At 49.9% G+C, this 21112-nt stretch overlaps 1 protein-coding gene across 5 annotated transcripts in view; it reads right to left on the bottom strand.

The window, feature by feature from the left end:
* Nucleotides 1–6759: 6759 nt before the first annotated feature.
* Nucleotides 6760–21112, bottom strand: part of arnt2 (aryl-hydrocarbon receptor nuclear translocator 2) — a 30376-nt gene continuing 16023 nt past the window's right edge. For 3 of the 5 annotated variants that reach the window (XM_072717913.1, XM_072717915.1, XM_072717914.1), the window contains 13 exons: nt 20478–20543; nt 19144–19229; nt 17700–17776; nt 17272–17406; nt 16905–16979; nt 14856–15007; nt 11755–11830; nt 11559–11682; nt 11271–11370; nt 10909–11047; nt 10647–10811; nt 8043–8189; nt 6760–7947 (listed from right to left, as the gene is read on the bottom strand). In XM_072717913.1, coding sequence (XP_072574014.1) covers nt 7849–7947; nt 8043–8189; nt 10647–10811; nt 10909–11047; nt 11271–11370; nt 11559–11682; nt 11755–11830; nt 14856–15007; nt 16905–16979; nt 17272–17406; nt 17700–17776; nt 19144–19229; nt 20478–20543 — 1441 coding nt within the window. In that variant the 3' untranslated portion in view covers nt 6760–7848. Of the gene's footprint in view, nt 7948–8042; nt 8190–10645; nt 10812–10908; nt 11048–11270; nt 11371–11558; nt 11683–11754; nt 11831–14855; nt 15008–16904; nt 16980–17271; nt 17407–17699; nt 17777–19143; nt 19230–20477; nt 20544–21112 lie in introns of all 5 variants that reach the window. The other 2 variants (XM_023813853.2, XM_023813855.2) reach the window with 1 other exon arrangement.

Raw genomic sequence — 21112 nt, 5'->3', positions numbered from 1 at the left:
ATTTAAACTGAGGTACCTTAAATCCGACAAGTTGTCCAGCTAAGCAAAAAATCTTGCTTTTTCATATGAGTTCATGGTATTGCTACTTCTGTGGCAAATGGAACATATCCGACTCGGTTTTCCCGAGTTTTTAGCAGATGTGACGTATGCTTTCACGTATGTTTAAGTAAATTTACAGGGGATAAAAGACCACTCGCTTTCCATAACTGTTTATTGACTAGGGGGGCATCAGCTCTCTGGAGGAATATGTGATGGAGGTAGGTCGGGCCATCGCAGGGAACAATTTACAGCACGAGTTTCACACTGCTGTGATACCAATCGAGTCATTCAGTTCGCTTCCCAAAATAACCATTTCTGGGAAATGAAAATGAAAAACACCGATGGCTGACCCGGGCATCGGGTACCTCGATGACCACTCCCCTGAATTAATAGAACGGGAAATACGTCAAGAGATGGAGAGTTTCAGGGAAATGCTACAAGGACTGAAAACAGGCAGCGGGGCCCCAATTCAACGCCTAACAACGGCATAGGCCAAGTGTTTAGTAGGTAGATGTTCATCAGGTGGAGAGGAGTGCAAGGATTCTGTAAATATGCCACGTCGGCCCTGCTATCGGTGGCCGGATTAGGCACGAGAATGTGGGAGAAGTTCTATTTTCACTCAGTGATAGTGCCTGAGGAGAGTTACCTTCTCTCATTTCTAAGATAAGAAGCATCTTCTCCTGGGACGCTGGGCAATGAAACGCTCCTAAAAAAACAGTCCTGCCAGCTGACAAGAGAGTCAGGAACTCATCTTATTTCTCCAATAGAAGACTGTCATGTGACCAGTGATGGGAAGCTCTACCTATCCTCTCAGAATTACTGATATAGGAGGTGTGTGTGTGTGTGTGTGTGTGTGCGTGTGTGTGTGTGCGTGTGCTCTTAAACACATAAAGAAGAACATTGTGTCATTGGAGGCTGTTATTCAAATTATTCAATGGGCAAGAGAGGAGGTTCCTGCACATTGTTCCTGCTCATATGTATTTTTTTTTCTGCTGTTCCTAAGACAATGGATGGAGCAGAGAGTCGGCCATTTATTAGGTCGAACTTAAAGATGTCAAAAAAACACCAGGGCACCAGGACCAGTTATGGGCTGCTGACTCTGCATGTTCCCTCCTATCGGAGACAAACATATGGGGGGAGGTGTGCGGGGAGATTATTGCGCCAAGAATTGGGTAGATAGGAGCTATCAAGAGGCTTGATGGACTGGGAGTCACGTATGTGGCGAAAAACCGCTTTGAGGTTTCCCTGAAGGTCTGACCAGTGCCGGGAGGAGAGGAGAGCATCTTTAATTTCATGTTATGAGCAGATATCACACTGACAGGACTTACATTTCACACAAGAGAAAGACAGGCAACGAAAGGAGGACGAGATGTCAGCGGCGGGTTCCGGACGGCAACGCTCTCGCTCTGGAGGCAAACGGGCGCCTGCTCATTTATCATGGCTTTCTCACCGCCTGTTTAGACAGACAAGTTATTTTAATCTGGTTCCAGTTGGCTGCTTTTTTGTTCCTCGACGCGTGTGTCTGGAAGCTGAAAAAAGCCTGAGTTCCCTAGGCGTCAAACCCGAGGTCATGGACTAGAGGGACATAAACGTGGGGGTTGGGTGTGGCATTCTGGTCTGTTCTTCTGCCTGATGAGTCGGCCGACATGCGGGCAGACGGCAGTCACTGTGGTGGCTGTGCAGACCTGTAGGTTGCTACCCCCCCCATTATTAGTGAGCTCCATCTGTAGAATATTATAGTCATGGTTAACACTGCCTTACCCCTCTTCTGCAGGGTAGTCAACCAGGTATGTCCTGGGTCAGTGGATCTAATGACTGCTCGATATCCACACACGGCTTTTCCAGCTTTTCCTAGGGAGGTGGTCTCAGCTGGCTGCCCCCCAGACACACAGGAGACCCCCATCACCTCCTCGCACGACACCAGAGACAGTGTAACGGGAAACACCAGACCCCACATACACCTGGCCCAAAGGTAGACGACCCACTGGGATGTGAACACCGGGGGCATTGCAGAGTCCGACCGGCCTTCACCCCAAGCGCTATAGCCAACATCCCATTGCGCTTATAATATAAACTTACGTGCCGCTAAGTTTAATCACAGGTGCCAAGACGCCATGGGTGTCAGAAGATTTAATACACTTTTAATTGAGCTGTGGAGTTTATGAGCCCGGATTTCACGGCTCCCGAGACTCGGAGGCAGCAGCTACCCTGGTGAACGACATCATTCTTTTGCTAAACACACCTAACGATCTGGTGCGGAGCTACCTGAGCGCAATTGATCAGTTTTATGTTAATTGGCGCGTGGGATGTTAATCACTACGGGTCTCATCTTGCGAAACGCTTCAGAGTTTAGAGCACATCGGTTTGTCCGTGCTGCCTGTCTTCGCCCGTAAAGGAGCGTGACAGCATTAAGCGTTTGTTCGACAGTAGGCTCTTTCCTCACCTCAGCCTTTCACGTTACCTCCTCCAAGACTTTAAAGAGTAGGAAGTTCCTCTCAGATCATGTCTTCCCAATGTCAGTTTGGTTTCCAGTTTGGAGTGAAATCCCCTCCAGTGTGATATAATGCTTAGTCATTTAAAACAATGTTTCATGTCCAATGATTCAATCAGTTATGCTGACAGAGTTAAACACACTGAAAATGGAACCAGGACTTAGCAGGTTAAACTAACACAGTGTCTGAACCTGAAACCTGGAATTCATTTGCATCATTTTTGTTGAGGAGACGGTTTCCTGTTTTTACCTAATTCTGTGTAATGGATATTTATTGAATTTTGACCGAAGGATATCAGCAAGTCAACATCTAAATCCAAAACACCAAATACTTCAAACCACTTCTTAAGCAAGAAAAACATGGCTTGTTGGACACTTACTGAGGTCTTGTGGTCTGCTTCACATTAGGTTTAGAAAGTTACTTCCTGCACCCTAAGCAATGTTTTAATACTAATACTGCCTTCAGAGACGACGTCCAGCAGATCACACTGGCATGAGGTGCTAACCCCATCTCGAAAACAGCAGGAGACATACAGTCTGTTATATAAGCAACACTGCAAAGACACTAATAAGCTTGAGCTTAAAATTAAAGATTGAGTCCTCATTCCAAACCAGTTGTTAGTGTTTAAGAATTCCGGAATCTAGATTCTAGAACATTCCGGTTTCTCACTTAAAGCAACGGTATTGACCATAATGCCTTTGACACAACAAAATCCAATATCCACATCCTGAACTTCACTAATCCTATAAAGGCTGCAATAGATACAGAGAGCTGCAGAATGGCCAGCATTATCAGAGAAGACTCCCCTCGGCCCCCGTCCCAGTCACAGGGATTTTAGGTGCCGGAATGGAATATGTTTAGCTGTCCCTGGTGTGTGACACTCTGTGCAAGTGGACGTCTTTCCCGGGATCCCTCTGTTCCAGCTGCACATTCTGTACATTCATCAATAATAATACTTGAGTGGCGGGCAGCATCTGCAGAAAGCCATCCGCCGCGACGTCTCCGCTCCCCCGTCTAGTCCCGTGCTTCCATGGTCTTGTTTAATTATGCGATACATCCACACTTCTGCACAGCTGCGAATAAAAATTCCAATTACCGTGACAGATGGCTCGCTAATTACGCATGAGCTGATAGCTTCATGCTTTCTGCCACATCTACAGAGGTAGACTCAAGTGTGGCTAATTACGCAGAATGCTAACAAACTGTGGGGCTCGGCAAATACCGTCCTGGGTGCCACCCTGCACCATCTTCACCATGATGGTTGACATTGCAGAATACGGCGTAGTTGGATGGGATAGGGGGGGCTCTTCATCTCCAGCCCTCACTATGTTTCTGATCTCGTGTGACCTCAGTCACAACACCCCCCCCCCCCCCCCATTGCACCATAGGGTATGAGTGTTGGATTCCCGGATCACCTATCACACGTCAGCACCACAGGTGGCGGAAGCACCCCCACCTCCGTCAGACGCAGTAGAAACGGCATGGACGTTGGATGCCAGGAACCCTCCTGCAGCTCGTGAACAGCCAGGACACCGGCCTGAAGCAACCCAGCCGGTTACCGGACCAGACAGATTCCTTTTGGGAACATTAACCCCTCTGCAGTGGCTCTGACACTATCAGTAACATCTACTGGGGACCTCCAAAGCCGGATTTATACGCCGTGTCCTCTCAGCCATCCGCAGTGTTTGTCGGGTAAAACTCCGTGCATAGCACTCGAGTTTAAAGGAATTCTTGAGTGTTTTGTATTTAGAATATGAAAAGATGAGTGTTTTATAACTGTTTTCTTGGAGGTTCTCATAAGAATTACTCTTCAAAGCAGTGAGGGAGGCCCTCCCGAATCTGTTCCTCAGAAACTGGAGAAGATTCCAGAACTTCAAGACAGCCGCTATGTGGAAGGTCTACAGGGACTCTGATTAGAGGGAAAACCCAGAAAAATCTTTTATTTCTTTGTAACTGCTCCTCCCAGATACAGTGGGGTGCTGCAGCTTTCTTGGGACCCGACTCCCTGTGGTTGCTTAATATGAAGCCTAACGCCGGAGCACAGATAACAGCATTATCTGCTTAGCGTATAACCAGCACTGGGCGTAACGGGCTCTTACCGCTATAACAACAGGCATTGCACGCATAGCACACTGGTGCCCTCCCATAAGGCTTTGCAACAATGGTGTCCTTCAAGAAAACGGGCAACGCCCCTCATTTTCCCCCACCGCCCACATGTAGCCCACTGAACAGGCTAATAAGCTCCGGTCGGTTCACTGCTCTTGCTGGCCGTCCTCCTTTTCGATCCTCATAACTTCTGCTGCGCCCTTTGAAATGAGACAGATGGCTTCCGAATTCTGCCATTAGTAACAGACTGATCGTCACTCGTCCATCGCGGAGAGACACATCTTACAGGATTTTCAGCTTCTGCTTCCACACTCATCTGTTTGCATGGTACGGGGTCAAGGTGAGGAAGAAAGGAGACTCTGGGCAGGATGCCCCTCCCTCAGGACTAACCTCTGCTTTGTGGAACTGGACTATGGGAAGCATAGGAGGGGAATGCAGGAGCAGATGAGGCAATGCGGGCGTCACTGAGGAACCCACAGCAAAAATAATAAAAAAAAAAATCCAAGATACAACAGGCAGGCACCTTTTTTGGTGCATGGAGAGCTGGGCTGTTGCTCTGGGCTGATTCCCCCCCCCCCTCCCCCCACACTCCTGGGGAAACGTCCCAGACCAGGCCGTTATAGGCTGTATATCAAAAGTAACAACGTCAGCCTTACCTGTCCTTAGCTGGGCCTCTCTGCTCATAAACATGCCCTACAGCTTCCACCCGGCTCCTCCAACAAAGCTTTCACCCTCAGTGCCACCAAGGAGGAGGAAAATGAGGAACGTGGTAAAATATATGGATGAGAAACATGGATTTTAACAGGCAGTGGAGGCCCATAAGGTTGATGTATCCATACGTCTTCCTGTTGATCTGATCTTCATACATCACAGCAGACTTTGGGGGAGGGGGAGGGTTGTGTGACATCACCAGCTGCGGTTCCTGAGTATGGACGCATGCAGGACACGTAGCAGCAGATCTGTGCCGCTGGCCATGTTTCCGGAAGGTCCCACGGCTCAGCTGGGAAATCAAAAAGCCGACGCGCACACTCCTGTAGCAACACCAAGAATCCTGACTGCAGGACCAGATTCCTGCAACCCTGACATTGCCTGACGGATGTGCTACAGAGAGGAAATGAGCCTGACTCACCTCCTGTCACATGCATCCCAAGGTCAAGACACTAGAGCGACGGAGCCCAGTAGAGTGCGCTACAGTATGTCATCAACGGCTGTGCTCTGAAGTGCTGAGAGCTTGCTGTGTCTCTGCTGGGGGGGGGGGGGCTGAGGGTGCTCAAGAGGAGTGCGGCGATGTGGACGGGCTTCACACGAAACGCCACGGTACCACCCACCCCACCCACCTTTGTCCTGACACACAGATCAAGCGCTCGCACGCTCTCAAATCTTGCCCGGAGCTGGCCCCTCCCTCAGTCACATTTCCGCTCAGTCACGCAGCCCAGATACCTCTGCAGTCGAACTCGAGGCCTGACTGCATAGAGCTCACGGTCATGTGGTTCTGCAGTCATTCCTCGGCCTGAATCCGACGTTGGCATCCCATTTACTGCAAGAGCTCACCAAAATTCAAGGAAACGTCGCGTAAAACGTCACATCTAATCTGTCACTGTGAAAGAAACTGCTATTTCAATCATTAAACTTTCCATTTGTCAGTAAAGGTAGTGGACAGATTTTCTTCAATGTGGCCTTGTTCCCTTCGTACAATGCGAACAAGATTTAAACAATCAGAATCTATTAATCTTGGAAACTACCTTCCTTTGAACAGGGAGGACAAGAACAGGGGTCAGTGTGTAAGTTTTCTCCTTCCGCCTCAGCAGAGGGCAGGGGTTAAGTACTCATCAGTCTCGCGTGATGTATTTGAGGTCAGAGGTTGCCAACACGGGAACACATGTGACGCGAGTATCTGTCAATAGACGTATATCCCATCCCATCTCTGCCCAGGAAGCAGTACGGACATCCAGCCTGCTTCCTCCAGGAAGAGCACAGCTACGGGCCAGAAAAACACCCAGAACTCCCATCCTGCAGATCCTAACGGTCATGTGCTGACAGCCAGGCTGCCCACAGTCATGCCTGTCCAGAAAAAACACATCCAGAAGATCGTTTGGAAGGAACTCACTGGACACTGCTGGGATTTATGGATTGACAGCCACATAAACCAGTAGGAATTTATTGTCACACGCACATTTGCTTATATAAAGTTACACAAAAATAATGGATCACATTTACACAGTTTTTACAAGTCTAACCTCAATTTACAATTACCAGACTACCTAAGGACAAATAGTTAAATATACACTCACATTGTACACGATATTAAAACTACACAAATATGTATGGATGCATACATAAGAAAACTTAACATGGAGGAAAAAAAAATTAAAAAATCACACGTTATTTACAAAAACATCCATTTAACAAAAGCTGCAAAGACCCACGGCCCTCGAAGAGGTCTCAGCTGAGCTCACCTCACCCAGCTGAGCTCACCTCACCCAGCTCCTTAAACGGTCGTCTTTCAGTGTGAAAAAGCTCCGTCAGTAGGAGTCGCTCTCGCTCCCTCTAAGAACCGAAGCGCAGGCGCCTCTGGCCCCCGCTGGACCCCCGTGCGTCGATCGCTTGCCCACGACCCCACGCCCACCCCTGCCAGAGAGGGGTCGGAAACAAGTTATAGTATATAGCTTGATGTACACTTACTGTAATGTTTCACCCCAAGCTTCAGCAACATTATGGTTTTTTTTTTTTGAAAAAAGACAAAATAAAAGGTAAACTTTAGTGCAGTACACTAAACGCTCCCAGAGCCGTGTTACTCAATCCAGGTTAAGGAATGTGCTACTAATCGGATATTTCTGTACTGAAAGCTTCATATAGTGAGGAGCAGCAGAGGAGCGACGTCACAGTTTGGCACGCGGGAAGTCAGGTAATCAAAAGACGAAGAGCTGATATCCTCCTGGAGTCGAACCTGGAGCAGGCGAGTCCCGTTTCCCGTCCGGGACGCCGGCCTGAGCGAGGCGACGCTCCCTGGCCGGGCCGCTCCCCTGCGTGACATGATGCGCTGGTGCAGCACCCTGCGCAGTTTGCCGGTGAGCATGCTGTGTGTGCGTGTGTGTGTGTGTGTGTCCGTCGACCACCTTTCCCAATTCCACGTGGTGTCCTGCGGCATTTGCTTTGATGGAATGAGGACGTTTTCCTTTCCGGGAGAGTTTCTCTCTCTGGCATGTGGCTGTTACTCGGAGAACGGCGGGAACATCCCCAGGTCGGCGAAATCCTCGATGTTGTAGTTAGCCGTCCCCTGAGTGGGATCCCCCGCCATCGGCAACATGTCCTGCGACACGGGGAGGGACACGCCCACTCAGGCCCGGATAACAGCGCCAGGGGACGTCACCATTCACCGTGTGACGACATGCAATCAGCCATTACCTGAAAGACCTCCGTCTGCCCTGGCTGGGTGTGGCCATGTTGATCGCCGCCCTGCTGGCCGTGGTGCTGGTTCTGCCACTGTGACCACACCTCAGAGGGCCGACCCTGGAATTGCGCCCCGCTCTGGCTGCCTTCACCTGCAACATCAGTAGTGGGAGACAGGGGTGGGTAAAGCACGACTCCTATCTCACAGCGGTGTCATTTTCGCATGATACGTTTTCTCATTTCAGCCAAATCAATCAGCAAGAGAACTTTGGCTGGAGAAGATGCCGGAAGAACGTATCTATGGGAAACCTGCCTCATCTTATACTGCAGGATAAAATGCACGAAATAGTTAAAAAAGCTTTTTAACAAATACCCTTAAGAAACCTTTGAGCCAGGGGGTCACCATGATGAGTTTACGTTTGCCCCAAAGAATTCCTGCGGTCCAAAAACTCACACCATGACATGCTTTTCACAAACTCGTGAGCGGGAGATGACACCCCGTGGTGAACCACTATGCTACCCCCAAAACCCCAAGTACTCTGGATGGGGGGCGTGGGTGGACTGTCCATTTAGGGACAACTTTGAAATCAAAAATTCAACAGGACAGCAAAAACCAGCGAACTGAACCATGTGATGGGGTGGGCGACGTATTTCAGGAGGCGGCTTGTGCACGTGTCCCGAGCCGCCGGCACCAGGGGGATTCAGGCGGCATTCCCCAGGGGCCCTGAGCTCGGAGCCTAACACAGAGCTTATCGCGACTTATCTGGGGCAGGAACGCCGCCCCTGTCCCAAAGGTGCCTCTCAGCACCGCATGTGAACGCAGCCGCGCTCCGCCTCCGCCTCCTTAATTAATACGCCTCTGCTCATCTGGAATTTACATTTATCAAGTACCTAATGCGCATAATGAGCCAAAGCGTCTCCTCAGGGCGTGCGCGCGCGTCTGTGCGTATCTGTGTGTGCGCGCGCGCGCGTCTGTGCGTATCTGTGTGTGCGCGCGCGCGCGTCTGTGCGTATCTGTGTGTGCGTGCGCGCGTCTGTGCGTATCTGTGTGTGCGTTGCGCGCGTCTGTGCGTATCTGTGTGTATGTGTGAGAAAATGAATTGTTTCCTTCTTTCAATTTATGCCTTTTCAGGACATCAGAATTGTCTTTTATATGTTAGATAATTGCGCTACATAATTGAAACTAACCCACTGTGCAAATTATTTTGTTAATGCCCTTTCAGGGAGCTAATTAGTAGAACAAATAATATCATATTAGTCATTTTAAGGACCAGATCAAAAACTGTATGGAGAAACCTAAAGGACAGTAGAGATTTTAGCTGATCATCTTGCTGATACCTCAGAAACAAAATATAATCTGAAATAAAAAATAAAAACAAGAAATTCTGATGCACAACAAAACCTGCAGATAGACTTTGTTTCAGGCCTCAGCAATAACAGAAATTCAGTGGGCTCGCCGCATTTTCTACATGCATACCACTGGGGGGCGCTAGCAGAATACTGACTGCACACCTGTGAGAATCTCTCTGAGCGAGAGAGATTCTGCTCGCGATGTCCTGCCCCTGAACAAGCTGAACAAACTAAACACACTAAGCAACATGTTAAACATGCCAGGCTACACGCTGGACGACAAGAATCCCTTTCTATCGGCTTTTCAACCTCTTGACTAACGGAGGAGCAGCAATTTACTGGAGAAAGGCCAATTCCCTGCGCGCTTCCAAAGGACACACCAGGCAAGTGCAGAAAGAGCTAATTAGCTGGTCTGAATATTTTTCCACAGAAAAACTTCAGTTTCTTGTTGTTGAAAAAGAAGGTAGTCGACTCGCATGAAATGCACTTACGACCTTTTCTATACTAATTTTCTCGCAAGATAAGCACCCAAACCACAATTGCTGGTAAAGGGTAAAAAAATACATCTGGGTAATGGCAGAATATCACAAAAATAAGCATCTGGACTGTACCAGCTGCTACGAGACTATAGGGGGGCAACAGGGTATTGCCTGCCAGCGAGAAAGATTTTAACAGTCCAGAAAACAAGGCGTGGGCTCCCCAGGACCGATCAGTGGTTCTGGCCGAATGATGAACTCATGCTTCCTAAATGCCGCGTTTAGACTCCATGATTGGGGTAAATGGATACGCAAACATCGCAAGCACAACAACATCATTATGTTTCCTTCTGTATCCAAATTCTCTTTTGCAACAGTTTTCATTTTGCGGCTTAATGGAGAAAAACTGGCCATGAGGATTCGTTTCATTCCAAAAGATACCAAGTGTAACAAGCATTTGGAACTGACCAGGAATAAAAGTCATTTAGAAATTCCGACACCTTTCGGCATTAATGCAGAACACGCATCTTGTAAACCGAGTCCTCACACTTCATAAACCAAGCCTGCAACAGGCCGAGCTCTTCATGGGTGTGAGATATACCAGCAGCTCGTTTGAAAAATGGGAAAAACAGCGGGGGAGGGGCTATGTGACTGAAACGCTGATTGTTTAAGGTGGGGCCATGGGTTGTTGGGGTTTAAGCGCTGACCATATAATCCCGATTCCTGCCACGGTCCTTATCTCCCAATCTAGGCCCTGGGTGCTTGGTGACGACGGCACGCAGAGTGTCTTACCGAAAGCTGTGCCACGATTGGCTAGACTGGAGTAGGCGTTCCCACTAGGGGAGGAGGTGGCAGGACTGGAGAGCGGGCTGTAGGAGGATGGGTCTGCTGGGTAGCTGTGGCCCGACCCGATGCCAAACGGGGAGGACTGGGCTTTGCTGGACTGGGAGGCGATTTGCTGAGGTAACAGGGGAAGGGACGGTGACGTGAGTGAAGATGCTGGCACAGAGGTGACATCCACAGACCCACGGCTCGCCCACCCCCGGCCGTCTCACCTGCCCAGAAAAGGGGGGGCGGCTTCCGGTCCACGCCACCTGGCCCGCGTTGAGCTGCCGCGAGATTTGGGCCAAGTTCTGGCCCGCAGAGGACGAGGGCTGAATGTCATTCACTCCAGGAACATGAATCACAGAGGAACTGCAACACAGGACCCAATTTCATGCGTGAAGGGACAAGGTTCCATCGTGACACCCCCCCCCGCATACCATCCCATACCATCCCATCCCATCCCATCCCACACATGGCTCTGCTCGGGGCCACAACTGAAATTGTCATTCGAGGGCCTGTCTCTGACCTACAGGCAGCAAATAGGGCACGGAGCTAAACAAAGAGGGGCACCGTCCACAGAGCGATCCCCCACCTGAAACCCTTCCCAGCATGCCCCGGCTGAAACGGGCTCCCCTGGGGGTACAGCTGCTGCCCCCCAGTGGTGGATGACGGCACCATCATCTTCTTATCGGCTGAAAGAATGAAAAATAAAAAATAAAAAAAACAAGTGCTGACAGACATACACCTAGGAGACGAATAAGGCCGTCAAATTCACAACACTTAAGACAAGTCGTCATAATTCAAAGTCATTTAGACAGTAACAGTCAAGGCTGAGCGTGTGTGTTGTGTAAACTATGTGGAAGGCGCCGTGCACACGTACTTCCAGAGATGCCGGCGTACATGTCCGAGAAGCGGGGGTCCCTCTCCTGCGAGAAAATCGCTTCCGTTTTGTCGATGGCCTTTCCCCCATCATGGACTCCGGCGGGGACACTGGCAACGGGGACCTGCGGGGACATGGGGATGGTTCTGTGTGGGCCCACTGAGCCGGCGGGGGGCGGGGGGGGGAGCTGTGGTACCTGGGTGAGGTCGTAGGCAGACAGACCGTCCCTCTGGTGCACCTCCAGCTCGGCCTGCTGCTGTTGCTGCAGCTGCCTGCGGGCGGACAGGAGCAGACAGAGTGCATCAGCGGGGCGTCACGGCAACCCGGTAACCCGGCAACCCGGCAACCCCACGGCCCATCTGGTAGGGCCCAACCGGACCACTCATCCGCCACCAGGTACCCGCTAAAAATCAGTTCAATTACAAGGAAAAAGTGATAATTGCACTGCTGAAAGACGGGAAGACCATATGCTTCTGATGATACAGATTTGTAAACAACACGGAGAGGCTTCCAGCAAAGGCCTTCTAAATTTCTGGAATTTTCTCGAAAACAAGGACAGACCGTGAGGGGGGGCCCAATCTGGGAGGGAGGCGAAAAGTCCCAGCAAATAGGACTCACCAAAGGGGGCCTGTTTACGTCTCTGAAATGTATGAAACACTGATGATCGAGCGAAAAACAAAAGGAGGACAGAGTGACGACATGCAGGAATGCGTCTACGGGAGGCGAGCGAAAAGCTCCAGAGAATGCAGGTCTGTGAGCGATTAATACAGCCTGTTCAGGCTACCAGAACAGAGCTGCACTTAAAGGCAACAACAAAAATCGCATAAAAATCAATCACTGCTGGGGCCATTAATCCAAATGTCTGTTACATGAAGGAAACAGATGGAAATCCGTCCCAAACACAAACAGGGTGAATGTACAAATATCCCAGATTTCTTGGCCAGACGGGAAGATGAGAGGAGGTCCACAGGGCCCCCGCAGAACATCTAATCATGCAATCCCGAGCGGGAAAACAGCACGGAACTCAGAGAGGCCAGTGGGTCCGAGCGCAGGGGCGGAAACAAAAAGGGGCCTAATTAAATAGCACTATTTAGATGCAAAACACAAAATGTGAGGGGGAGAGATGGACAGAGGCTGGTTGTCAGGGTAACCAGTTATCACAGGCCATTCTGTCGCAGCGCTGGGCACGTGAGCTAAGCTTCCGGCTGCCGGCGGAGGTGGTGACGAGGTTACAGCTGGGGACTCATTTACCGGACAAGGAATGTGGCTCTTTCAACACTGGGGCCGGTTCTAAGCGAACACAGCCGGGAAAAACTTAACTTTCAACTGAATTTTTAAGAGAGGCAACCTCGAGCGAAGCCCAGAGTTTACAGAGCAGAAAGCGAGGCGCACTGGGGGGGATAGACACCCAGCATGCGGACCACAGCTTTAATGTTACTGCGAGGCCCCGGTCCGGCTGAGAGCCGCCAGAACACACCGGCTTTGAAAGGGCTCGGAATATCGGTCACGTATCTCCTCGGCCAGCAGAGTCCTGGAACAAAGTATCCACCTTTGTAACGGCTTCACGAGAGAGAGAGCTCTCTGACAAAAAAAATAATCTAAAATGTTTTTTCCATGCAGATAGATTAAGCTTGGCAGGGGTGGGGGGGGGGGGGGGGTTTGAGGCTGCCATGCGAGTCAGGCAGAGTTCAGGACAATAAAAGCGAGCGGCGGATCCGCTCTGCAGAATGAGACTGAAAAGCCAAAGCGATCACTGACAGCACGAGCGGCCGTCAGAGGGGCCACACGCAAGGCCGGGGCGCCAACCACAGAGCAACTTTTCATTTGAAATACTTGGTTTTCTATAAAACCCACCGACATACACGCCTGCCATGATATGAGAAGCATCAGCTTAAGTAAACAGCTTCGCTCCACCGTCACCCGGTAACCGAAACGTCAGGCTGGTCCCGAACGGATCGGCCGACCTCCCCTGCCTTCCTGTCCTGTGCCCAACCTTGCCAATCACATCCAGATCCGTCCAATCACAGCATGGGGTGGGGCAACTTTGGGGTGACCAGAGAAAGCCTTTGCTGGCTTTCAGGGACCATGAGACAAGCACCTGCTGAGATCCCCATCACTGGTTGTCCTCCAGTTAAAAGTGGAACATGGTGCTGGCTCATTTCATAGCATCTCCTCCAGGGCTTCTTATATTCGTACACATTCATATTATTAAATGTAATTAAAATTCTTTATGACTAATACGGTAAAAACACAGTCGACCTGTGTATGAGAGGTACTAAGTGGACTGGAAAGAAAGATTTCCAAGGTATTTGTAATATTTATTTTGGATGAACATGTATCATTCAGATGGCTCATAATTTCCTTGAATCAATGTCTCAGATTGTATTAATTTTCCAAAGTGCTCCTTACACAAGGTTATGGTATTTAAAAACACACACACACACACACACACACACGCACACACACACGCACACACGCACGTGCCCTCTACTGTAAGAAAGAGGTATTTCAAACAAAATAACACACCTGCACTGACATGTCACCTGTTGTGCAAAGATTTTTTTTCCCCCCACATACACTAACACCAAATACCTGTTAGAAGACCTTTATACAAACATAATTAAGAACAGGTATGACAGAAGAAGAGAGATCTACTTAATTTTCAGCAATGCTGACATTTAAGCTCCTCAGACAGAAGAGGCAAACTGCAGTCAGTTAACATTCAACAAAACACTGACATGCAACCAAAGACTGGCCTCTAAGGTCTCACGCACAGTTGTCTTGGCCCCTTTTTGCACAATCTGGACTGACCAAATGGCTAAATAATCTCTCACTGCATTGCCCCGCATAGCTGTAGGGCAATGCAGGGCTCAGCCAATGAAGCCGTATGACAGAACAGAGGTCAATTTCACGTTCACCGTGCCTCCTGGTCAAGAGCTCAAACAGCATGGTGGAGTCGAAACTGGCTTGCCAAGACACACCCGGTTCTGGACAAGGAGAGACTGGTGGCCTGTACTACGAAGCGGGGTTACTGGCTTATCAGGGTAACATGTCGGATTTAAGATACCACAGTTTAAATGGACTTGATATTTGTTCACTTACATTTTGCCCAGACTACCTTAAATCCAACAAGTTACCCCGATAAGCCAGTAACCCCACTTCGTAGTACAGGCCATGGGTGTCTCTGGTTAAGCTTAATCATTCACTAAAATCAAAGGCTACAATGCAGGCAACATAGCCAACATTTACATTTCTTGAACATCCATTTTAAATAAGTGTGAGTGAGAGAGGACCCACTTGACATTGGTGTTGGTGCAGATGATGTACTCGATCTCATCGGAGTAGGGGTTCTGGAAGGTGAAGCTGCTGGTCCTGATGAGCATCCACTCGCGGGTCTTGATGCGGAAGCGATACATCACCGAGAGGACCTGGCCTTTCAGCTTCACCACCTGGGAGCCATGGAAACAGGGATCTCAGACGGTGATGCAACCAGAACAACCCGAAACATGGAGCACTTTTGGAGTACATGAAACGGGGTAAGCCTTCCTCTTTCGAGATGGATGAGCCTGAGAATGTAGGCATCGTTTAGTGGTGGCGCTTTTCCACCGCACAAAGTACGGTACTTTCGGTACGGTACTTTCGCTTTTCCATTGATTTCCGGTCGAGTACCAGTACTGAAATCTCGAGTACCGAAAGTGCCAAACCAGTTGGGGTACTTCTTTGGTACTTTGGGGTGGGACTTGCAAACGTATTTGCTGTCGATTGGTTATGCATATAGCCTGCCGCTGAAACACAAAGTACAACCTCCATGTTTTGAAACACACACGAACAGAGCGATCACAGCGAGAAACAAAATAAAAAGCAGTAGAAACAAAAATATAAAAAAGTAAAATGGAAGGATGGACAAACGAGGAAACACAGGCTTTAATCGCCATTTGGTCGGATGAACAGATTCAGCGGGATTTAGGTGGCACAACTCGAAATAAAAAAGTTTTTGCTGTTCCGGGCAATTCAGTTTCCCTATGTGTCCCCTGTCGCGCGCTGATTTGTACACGGTTTCGCTGTTGTTTTCATGTCTTTTTACGAAGCTCTTGAGGTAAACAAGCCATATATTAATTTTAAAACATCATATGCCTTTTCTATGTTTTTTGTCTTTACAGATAATAAATGAAATTACTTAATTCGCTGGATAGAGATATTTCTTGATGAAAACGGTATAGTATTGCTTATAAGACTATATTATGCATGACGATCTACTATATTTACATGTAATAATGTACCTGAGTAATTTTCAGACAATTCACATACCTCTTTGCTTTAATATTAGGGGAAACATTATTTCCTGATAGACAGGAGAAACATAGGTAAACTGAATTGCCCGGAACACCGTAATACCAAGCCGCTTTGAAGAAATGGGGCACAAGCGAAACACCGAACAATGCCGCTTGAAAATCAAAAAACATAATTAAATAATTTGTTTGCTTTTAAAAGACTGAATTAGCAGTAAGCTAATTCTTACTGCTTTGATCGGCTTAGCCAAAGTAAGTGTACCTACGTAAACGTAATTGATGGCAGCATGATTTGGATTTTACTGAATCTTATACTGTGATAGAAGCTGACATAACAATAAACCGCATTTTCCAGCCTCAACTGTTAGTTTTAATTTTGGGCTGTCAGTCAGGGGCGGTCACTGATGATGTCATTTGGTGCCTGTCCCATTTTTAACGCCAGTGGAAAACCGACATGAAAGAAGTACCAAACTTTCGGCACTTTATGGAAGTACCAAAAGTACCGAAAGTACGGTACCTGGTGCGGTGGAAAAACGCCCATACTGTCTCTTAGCTAGCACACCAATGACATCATACTGTCTCTTAGCTAGCACACCAATGACATCATACTGTCTCTTAGCTAGCACACCAATGACATCATACTGTCTCTTAGCTAGCACACCAATGACATCATACTGTCTCTTAGCTAGCACACCAGTGAAAACAGAGGCTGAGCTTCACAGTGCGACCTTCCTTCTGCCAGAGAAAAAGGCTCTCTGTGAGCGCTGATAAGGCAGCTGCTACTCCTCAGGGAATGAGGGGACACTCCCATCCCTTCCACCCCCCTCCCCCCCGACATCTCTTTCCAGGAAGTGAAATGCACGAGTGATTCCCAGTGATGTGGCTCCCTTCCGTGAGGCGGATGTGATGCTGTCACGAGCTGAGCAATCAGCGCCCCCCATCCCATGCATGCGGTACTGTGTGAGCTGGGGGTACTTCCTGACCACAATGCTTCCCCGTCTATACCAGGACATGATGTGTCCCTGTGACCCTGGCTGCCCCCCCAGTGGGGACATACCTGCTGGAAGCTCTCTCGTAGATGACTCTGGTCCTCAGGGTGGCAGAATTCCAGAATGTCCTTTCCTAAAAGGTCCTGAGGAAGGTGCTAACATATTAATACTGCAGATGGGGGAGGGAGGCACAGAGCAGGAAGGAGACATGTGCATCTGAATTTGGACAATGAAGAGTACAGTCTTGGGGCAAACGGGGGCAGAACGCCCCAAGGAATCCACTGACTACCTGAAGCAGGTGTGTTACACCAGACTGCCACTATTTCTTTCCCGCCATTTAAATGTGCTTGAATGATTACAGATGCAGAATGGATTCCTGCAACATTACCCCATTTCGGCTGTAGGGGGTGTGGCGGTTAAGGACCCCAGACTGACCTGGGGCTGGTATCCGATCACATTGATGCAACGTGGGTCCACGAAGGTGACGATGCCGTCCGAGTTGTGCCGTGACAGGAACTCGGTGGGCACGGACAGGCCGTTCATATCCATGGAAACTGGTGAGCTGGTGACCTGTCATGGAGACAGCAGGCAGCGCTCAGGCTGTGTTACCTTGGGGCCCGATGGCCTCGTCTTACATGCCTCTGAACCAGCTAATTAAAGCCTCAGCGAAAGTTAATTACCGTGCCCCGACCCCCTCCAATTACCCAATCACTTAACTTCTGTAATTTGGCATCATTTATTCCATTTGCTAAAACCAGACACTGGGACAGGTATTTTGCATGAGCCCGGCCCTTCAGTCAGATAATTCCGTGACTGCCCCCATCCTGCCGAGTGTGGTATTACACCCTGCCACCCACTCATACCTGCAGCCTCCCGATGGCGACAAGGCAATACTTGCTGTTCTGCCCAGCCTCTGCGTCCTCGTCAGGAATGGTCATTCCTAAGAAGGACGGCAAGCGTCACACAACAACAAAAAACAACATCCCATAGCTACTCTGCTTGACGGGAAAGATCCTGATCAGGCACGTCTATAAAACGGACGATACAGAGTTAAAGGCCTTACTGACAGGCTGAGTCAGACATCATTATCCCACATTCCATCACGGCTTGAACGTAAACATCATTTATAAAAATAGGAGAATTTATATCAGCAGATGTTTTGACAGAGAGGTAGTAAAAGAAATCTGGCAACCTTAAAAAAACCTTAAAAGCTCATGTGAAAAGGCTAAAGTCTGCACGCAGATTCGCACTGGTTTCAGCACCCGCACGCTACACATTAGCCCCCTACGCATCACACAGACAAATGGATGTCGATCATGGGGGGAGGGGGTCTATGTTCTTTGCTAAGGATGCTCTGCTCTCCCCGATTGTAAAAAGGTCGGAATCCTCCCAGTTTCCATCTAGGCCACAGGTGTCAGACTCCAGTCCTGGGGGGCCAGAGCCCTGCACATTTTTGTGCTAATTACCACACAGCTCCTGAGCTGAATCATTTATGGAGGAACAGGGAAAAAACTAAGCTACACAGGGCTGCGCCCCCCAGGACTGCAGTTTGACACCCCTGATCTAGGCTATTCAAAAGAGCTCTCACCCTCAGCTGGCCACACAGAATCGCTACGGAACAATCCAGCATCAGATTTACAGCACAATGCCTCCCAGCCCCGTTTTCACTTTCATTCCACAGGTCATTATGCTGGGAAGTCATGCAGAATTCCCAGCAGTGTCTTAGCAGAGGAAGGACTGTCGCAGCGGTGAGACATGACAACACATTTTAGCAACTTGGGTCCATCACCAAGCCTCAATCGGGAGGTCAGACCAAAGACACCATCACACCATAGCTACCAGTGGCTTGTAATAACCTGTAACAGCAACCTTATGTTTTCTACAGGATGAAGTCACAAAGGATGATAACTTGTCATTAATTACAATAACCTACATTTTTTAAGTAAATACGGCAGCCTTAAGATGTACAGACCCAACACACAACATGCCCCTGCTGTGAGCGCGGTGAGATCTTTCTGCTGACCTCATGGGTGACCCCTCTGCTTTGTTGTTGGAGTTATTCTGGGAGCACTGTGCCGTCAGAACGGAACTCACATGTGGAGAATTCAGGGGGAACAGGCCAAGTACAGTGGGAGGGTCTCTTCTCAGCTCTAATCGCACACATGCACACACCACACACACACACGCATGTACACGCATTCCAGAAGGTCTGCAGCGTGGCACATGTGTGGCCATATCAATGGTGGGATGGGGTGAGGGGCAGGGGCCTAGTCAGAGGTGGAGGCTTGGTGGGGGGGGGAGGCATACCTGCGGGGGGCCAGGCCTTGATGTACCCCGTGCAGTGCACCACTGAGTATTGAGCTTCTCCCTCCTTCGATGGTCCCAAGCCATTCCTGCAGAGAGGGAGGGGGGCACATATTCACAGGGAAGCACTACTGTGCTCCCATCCAGATGGAGGGAAACATAGAGGGGAAAGAGGGCATGCCTGCGTGGTATGTCCACCTCTACGGGACAGAGGGGGCCGTCTGCGCGGTATGTCCACCTCTACGGGACAGAGGGGGCCGTCTGCGCGGAATGTCCACCTGTACGGGCCAGAGGGGGCCGTCTGCGCGGTATGTCCACCTGTACGGGACAGAGGGGGCCGTCTGCGCGGTATGTCCACCTGTACGGGACAGAGGGGGCCGTCTGCGCGGTATGTCCACCTGTACGGGACAGAGGGGGCCGTCTGCGCGGTATGTCCACCTGTACGGGACAGAGGGGGCCGTCTGCGCGGTATGTCCACCTGTACGGGACAGAGGGGGCCGTCTGCGCGGTATGTCCACCTGTACGGGACAGAGGGGGCCGTCTGCGCGGTATGTCCACCTGTACGGGACAGAGGGGGCCGTCTGCGCAGATTGTCCATCTCTACGGGACAGAGGGGGCCGTCTGCGCGGTATGTCCACCTCTACGGGACAGAGGGGGCCGTCTGCGCAGATTGTCCACCTCTACGGGACAGAGGGGGCCGTCTGCGCGGTATGTCCACCTCTACGGGACAGAGGGGGCCGTCTGCGCGGAATGTCCACCTGTACGGGACAGAGGGGGCCGTCTGCGCGGTATGTCCACCTCTACGGGACAGAGGGGGCCGTCTGCGCAGATTGTCCACCTCTACGGGACAGAGGGGGCCGTCTGCGCGGTATGTCCACCTCTACGGGACAGAGGGGGCCGTCTGCGCGGAATGTCCACCTGTACGGGACAGAGGGGGCCGTCTGCGCGGTATGTCCACCTGTACGGGACAGAGGGGGCCGTCTGCGCGGTATGTCCACCTGTACGGGACAGAGGGGGCCGTCTGCGCGGTATGTCCACCTGTACGGGACAGAGGGGGCCGTCTGCGCGGTATGTCCACCTGTACGGGACAGAGGGGGCCGTCTGCGCGGTATGTCCACCTGTACGGGACAGAGGGGGCCGTCTGCGCGGTATGTCCACCTCTACGGGACAGATAAGATGTCTGTGCAGATCATCCACTATAATCTGATAGAAAGCAGATGGACTTTCTTTCTTGTATATGCGTCACTGGCTCCACTTCCAGAAAAAATGTGTTTATCCAAAATGTTCAGTCAACAGATGAGCCAGATTACCAGAGTTAACAGGGTTACTCCACTTACCGGTATCTCTTCCTCATGTTGGACAGACGGTTTAGGGAGATGTGGTCTAAGGGGGCATTCCCACACCTGCGGAGAACAGGAGGAGACAGCAGAGATATATTATATGTTTATCAGTGTAAAACATGAGGATCATTCACTGCGCCACCTGAAGCCACTTCTGAAGTACAACCTGAAAGGGCTCGAAAGAAGACAGAGAGAGAGAGACAGAGACGGACAGGTAGACAGAGAGAGTGACAGAGAGAGACACACAGACCGAGACAGACAGACAAAGAGAGAAAAACAGGCAAACAGGTAGACAGAGAGGGAGAGATAGAGACAGAGCGAGACAGACAATGACAGATAGACCGTTAGAGACAGACAATTAGACAAACACCCAGAGCAAGAGAGACAGACAGAAAGAGAGAGACAAGTAGATACAGAGCGAGACAAACAGACCCAGTGACAGACAGCCAGAGACAGTGAGACTGAGAGAAAGACAGATAGACAGAGAGAGATACACAGCGCAAAACAGAGAGACAGGTAGATTGTGAAAGAGAGACAAAGCTGAGCTCAATGCCAGAGGAACGCTTCCCAGGTCCAGAGAAATCTCAGCCTAATGAAGGCACAGGGAGCCTGAGCAGCCAGCTCCCAGCCTG

Source organism: Paramormyrops kingsleyae, chromosome 11, assembly GCF_048594095.1.
Source record: "Paramormyrops kingsleyae isolate MSU_618 chromosome 11, PKINGS_0.4, whole genome shotgun sequence".
NCBI classification, from domain to species: Eukaryota; Metazoa; Chordata; class Actinopteri; order Osteoglossiformes; family Mormyridae; genus Paramormyrops; species Paramormyrops kingsleyae.
This window is presented reverse-complemented; position numbering and strand designations above follow the sequence as displayed.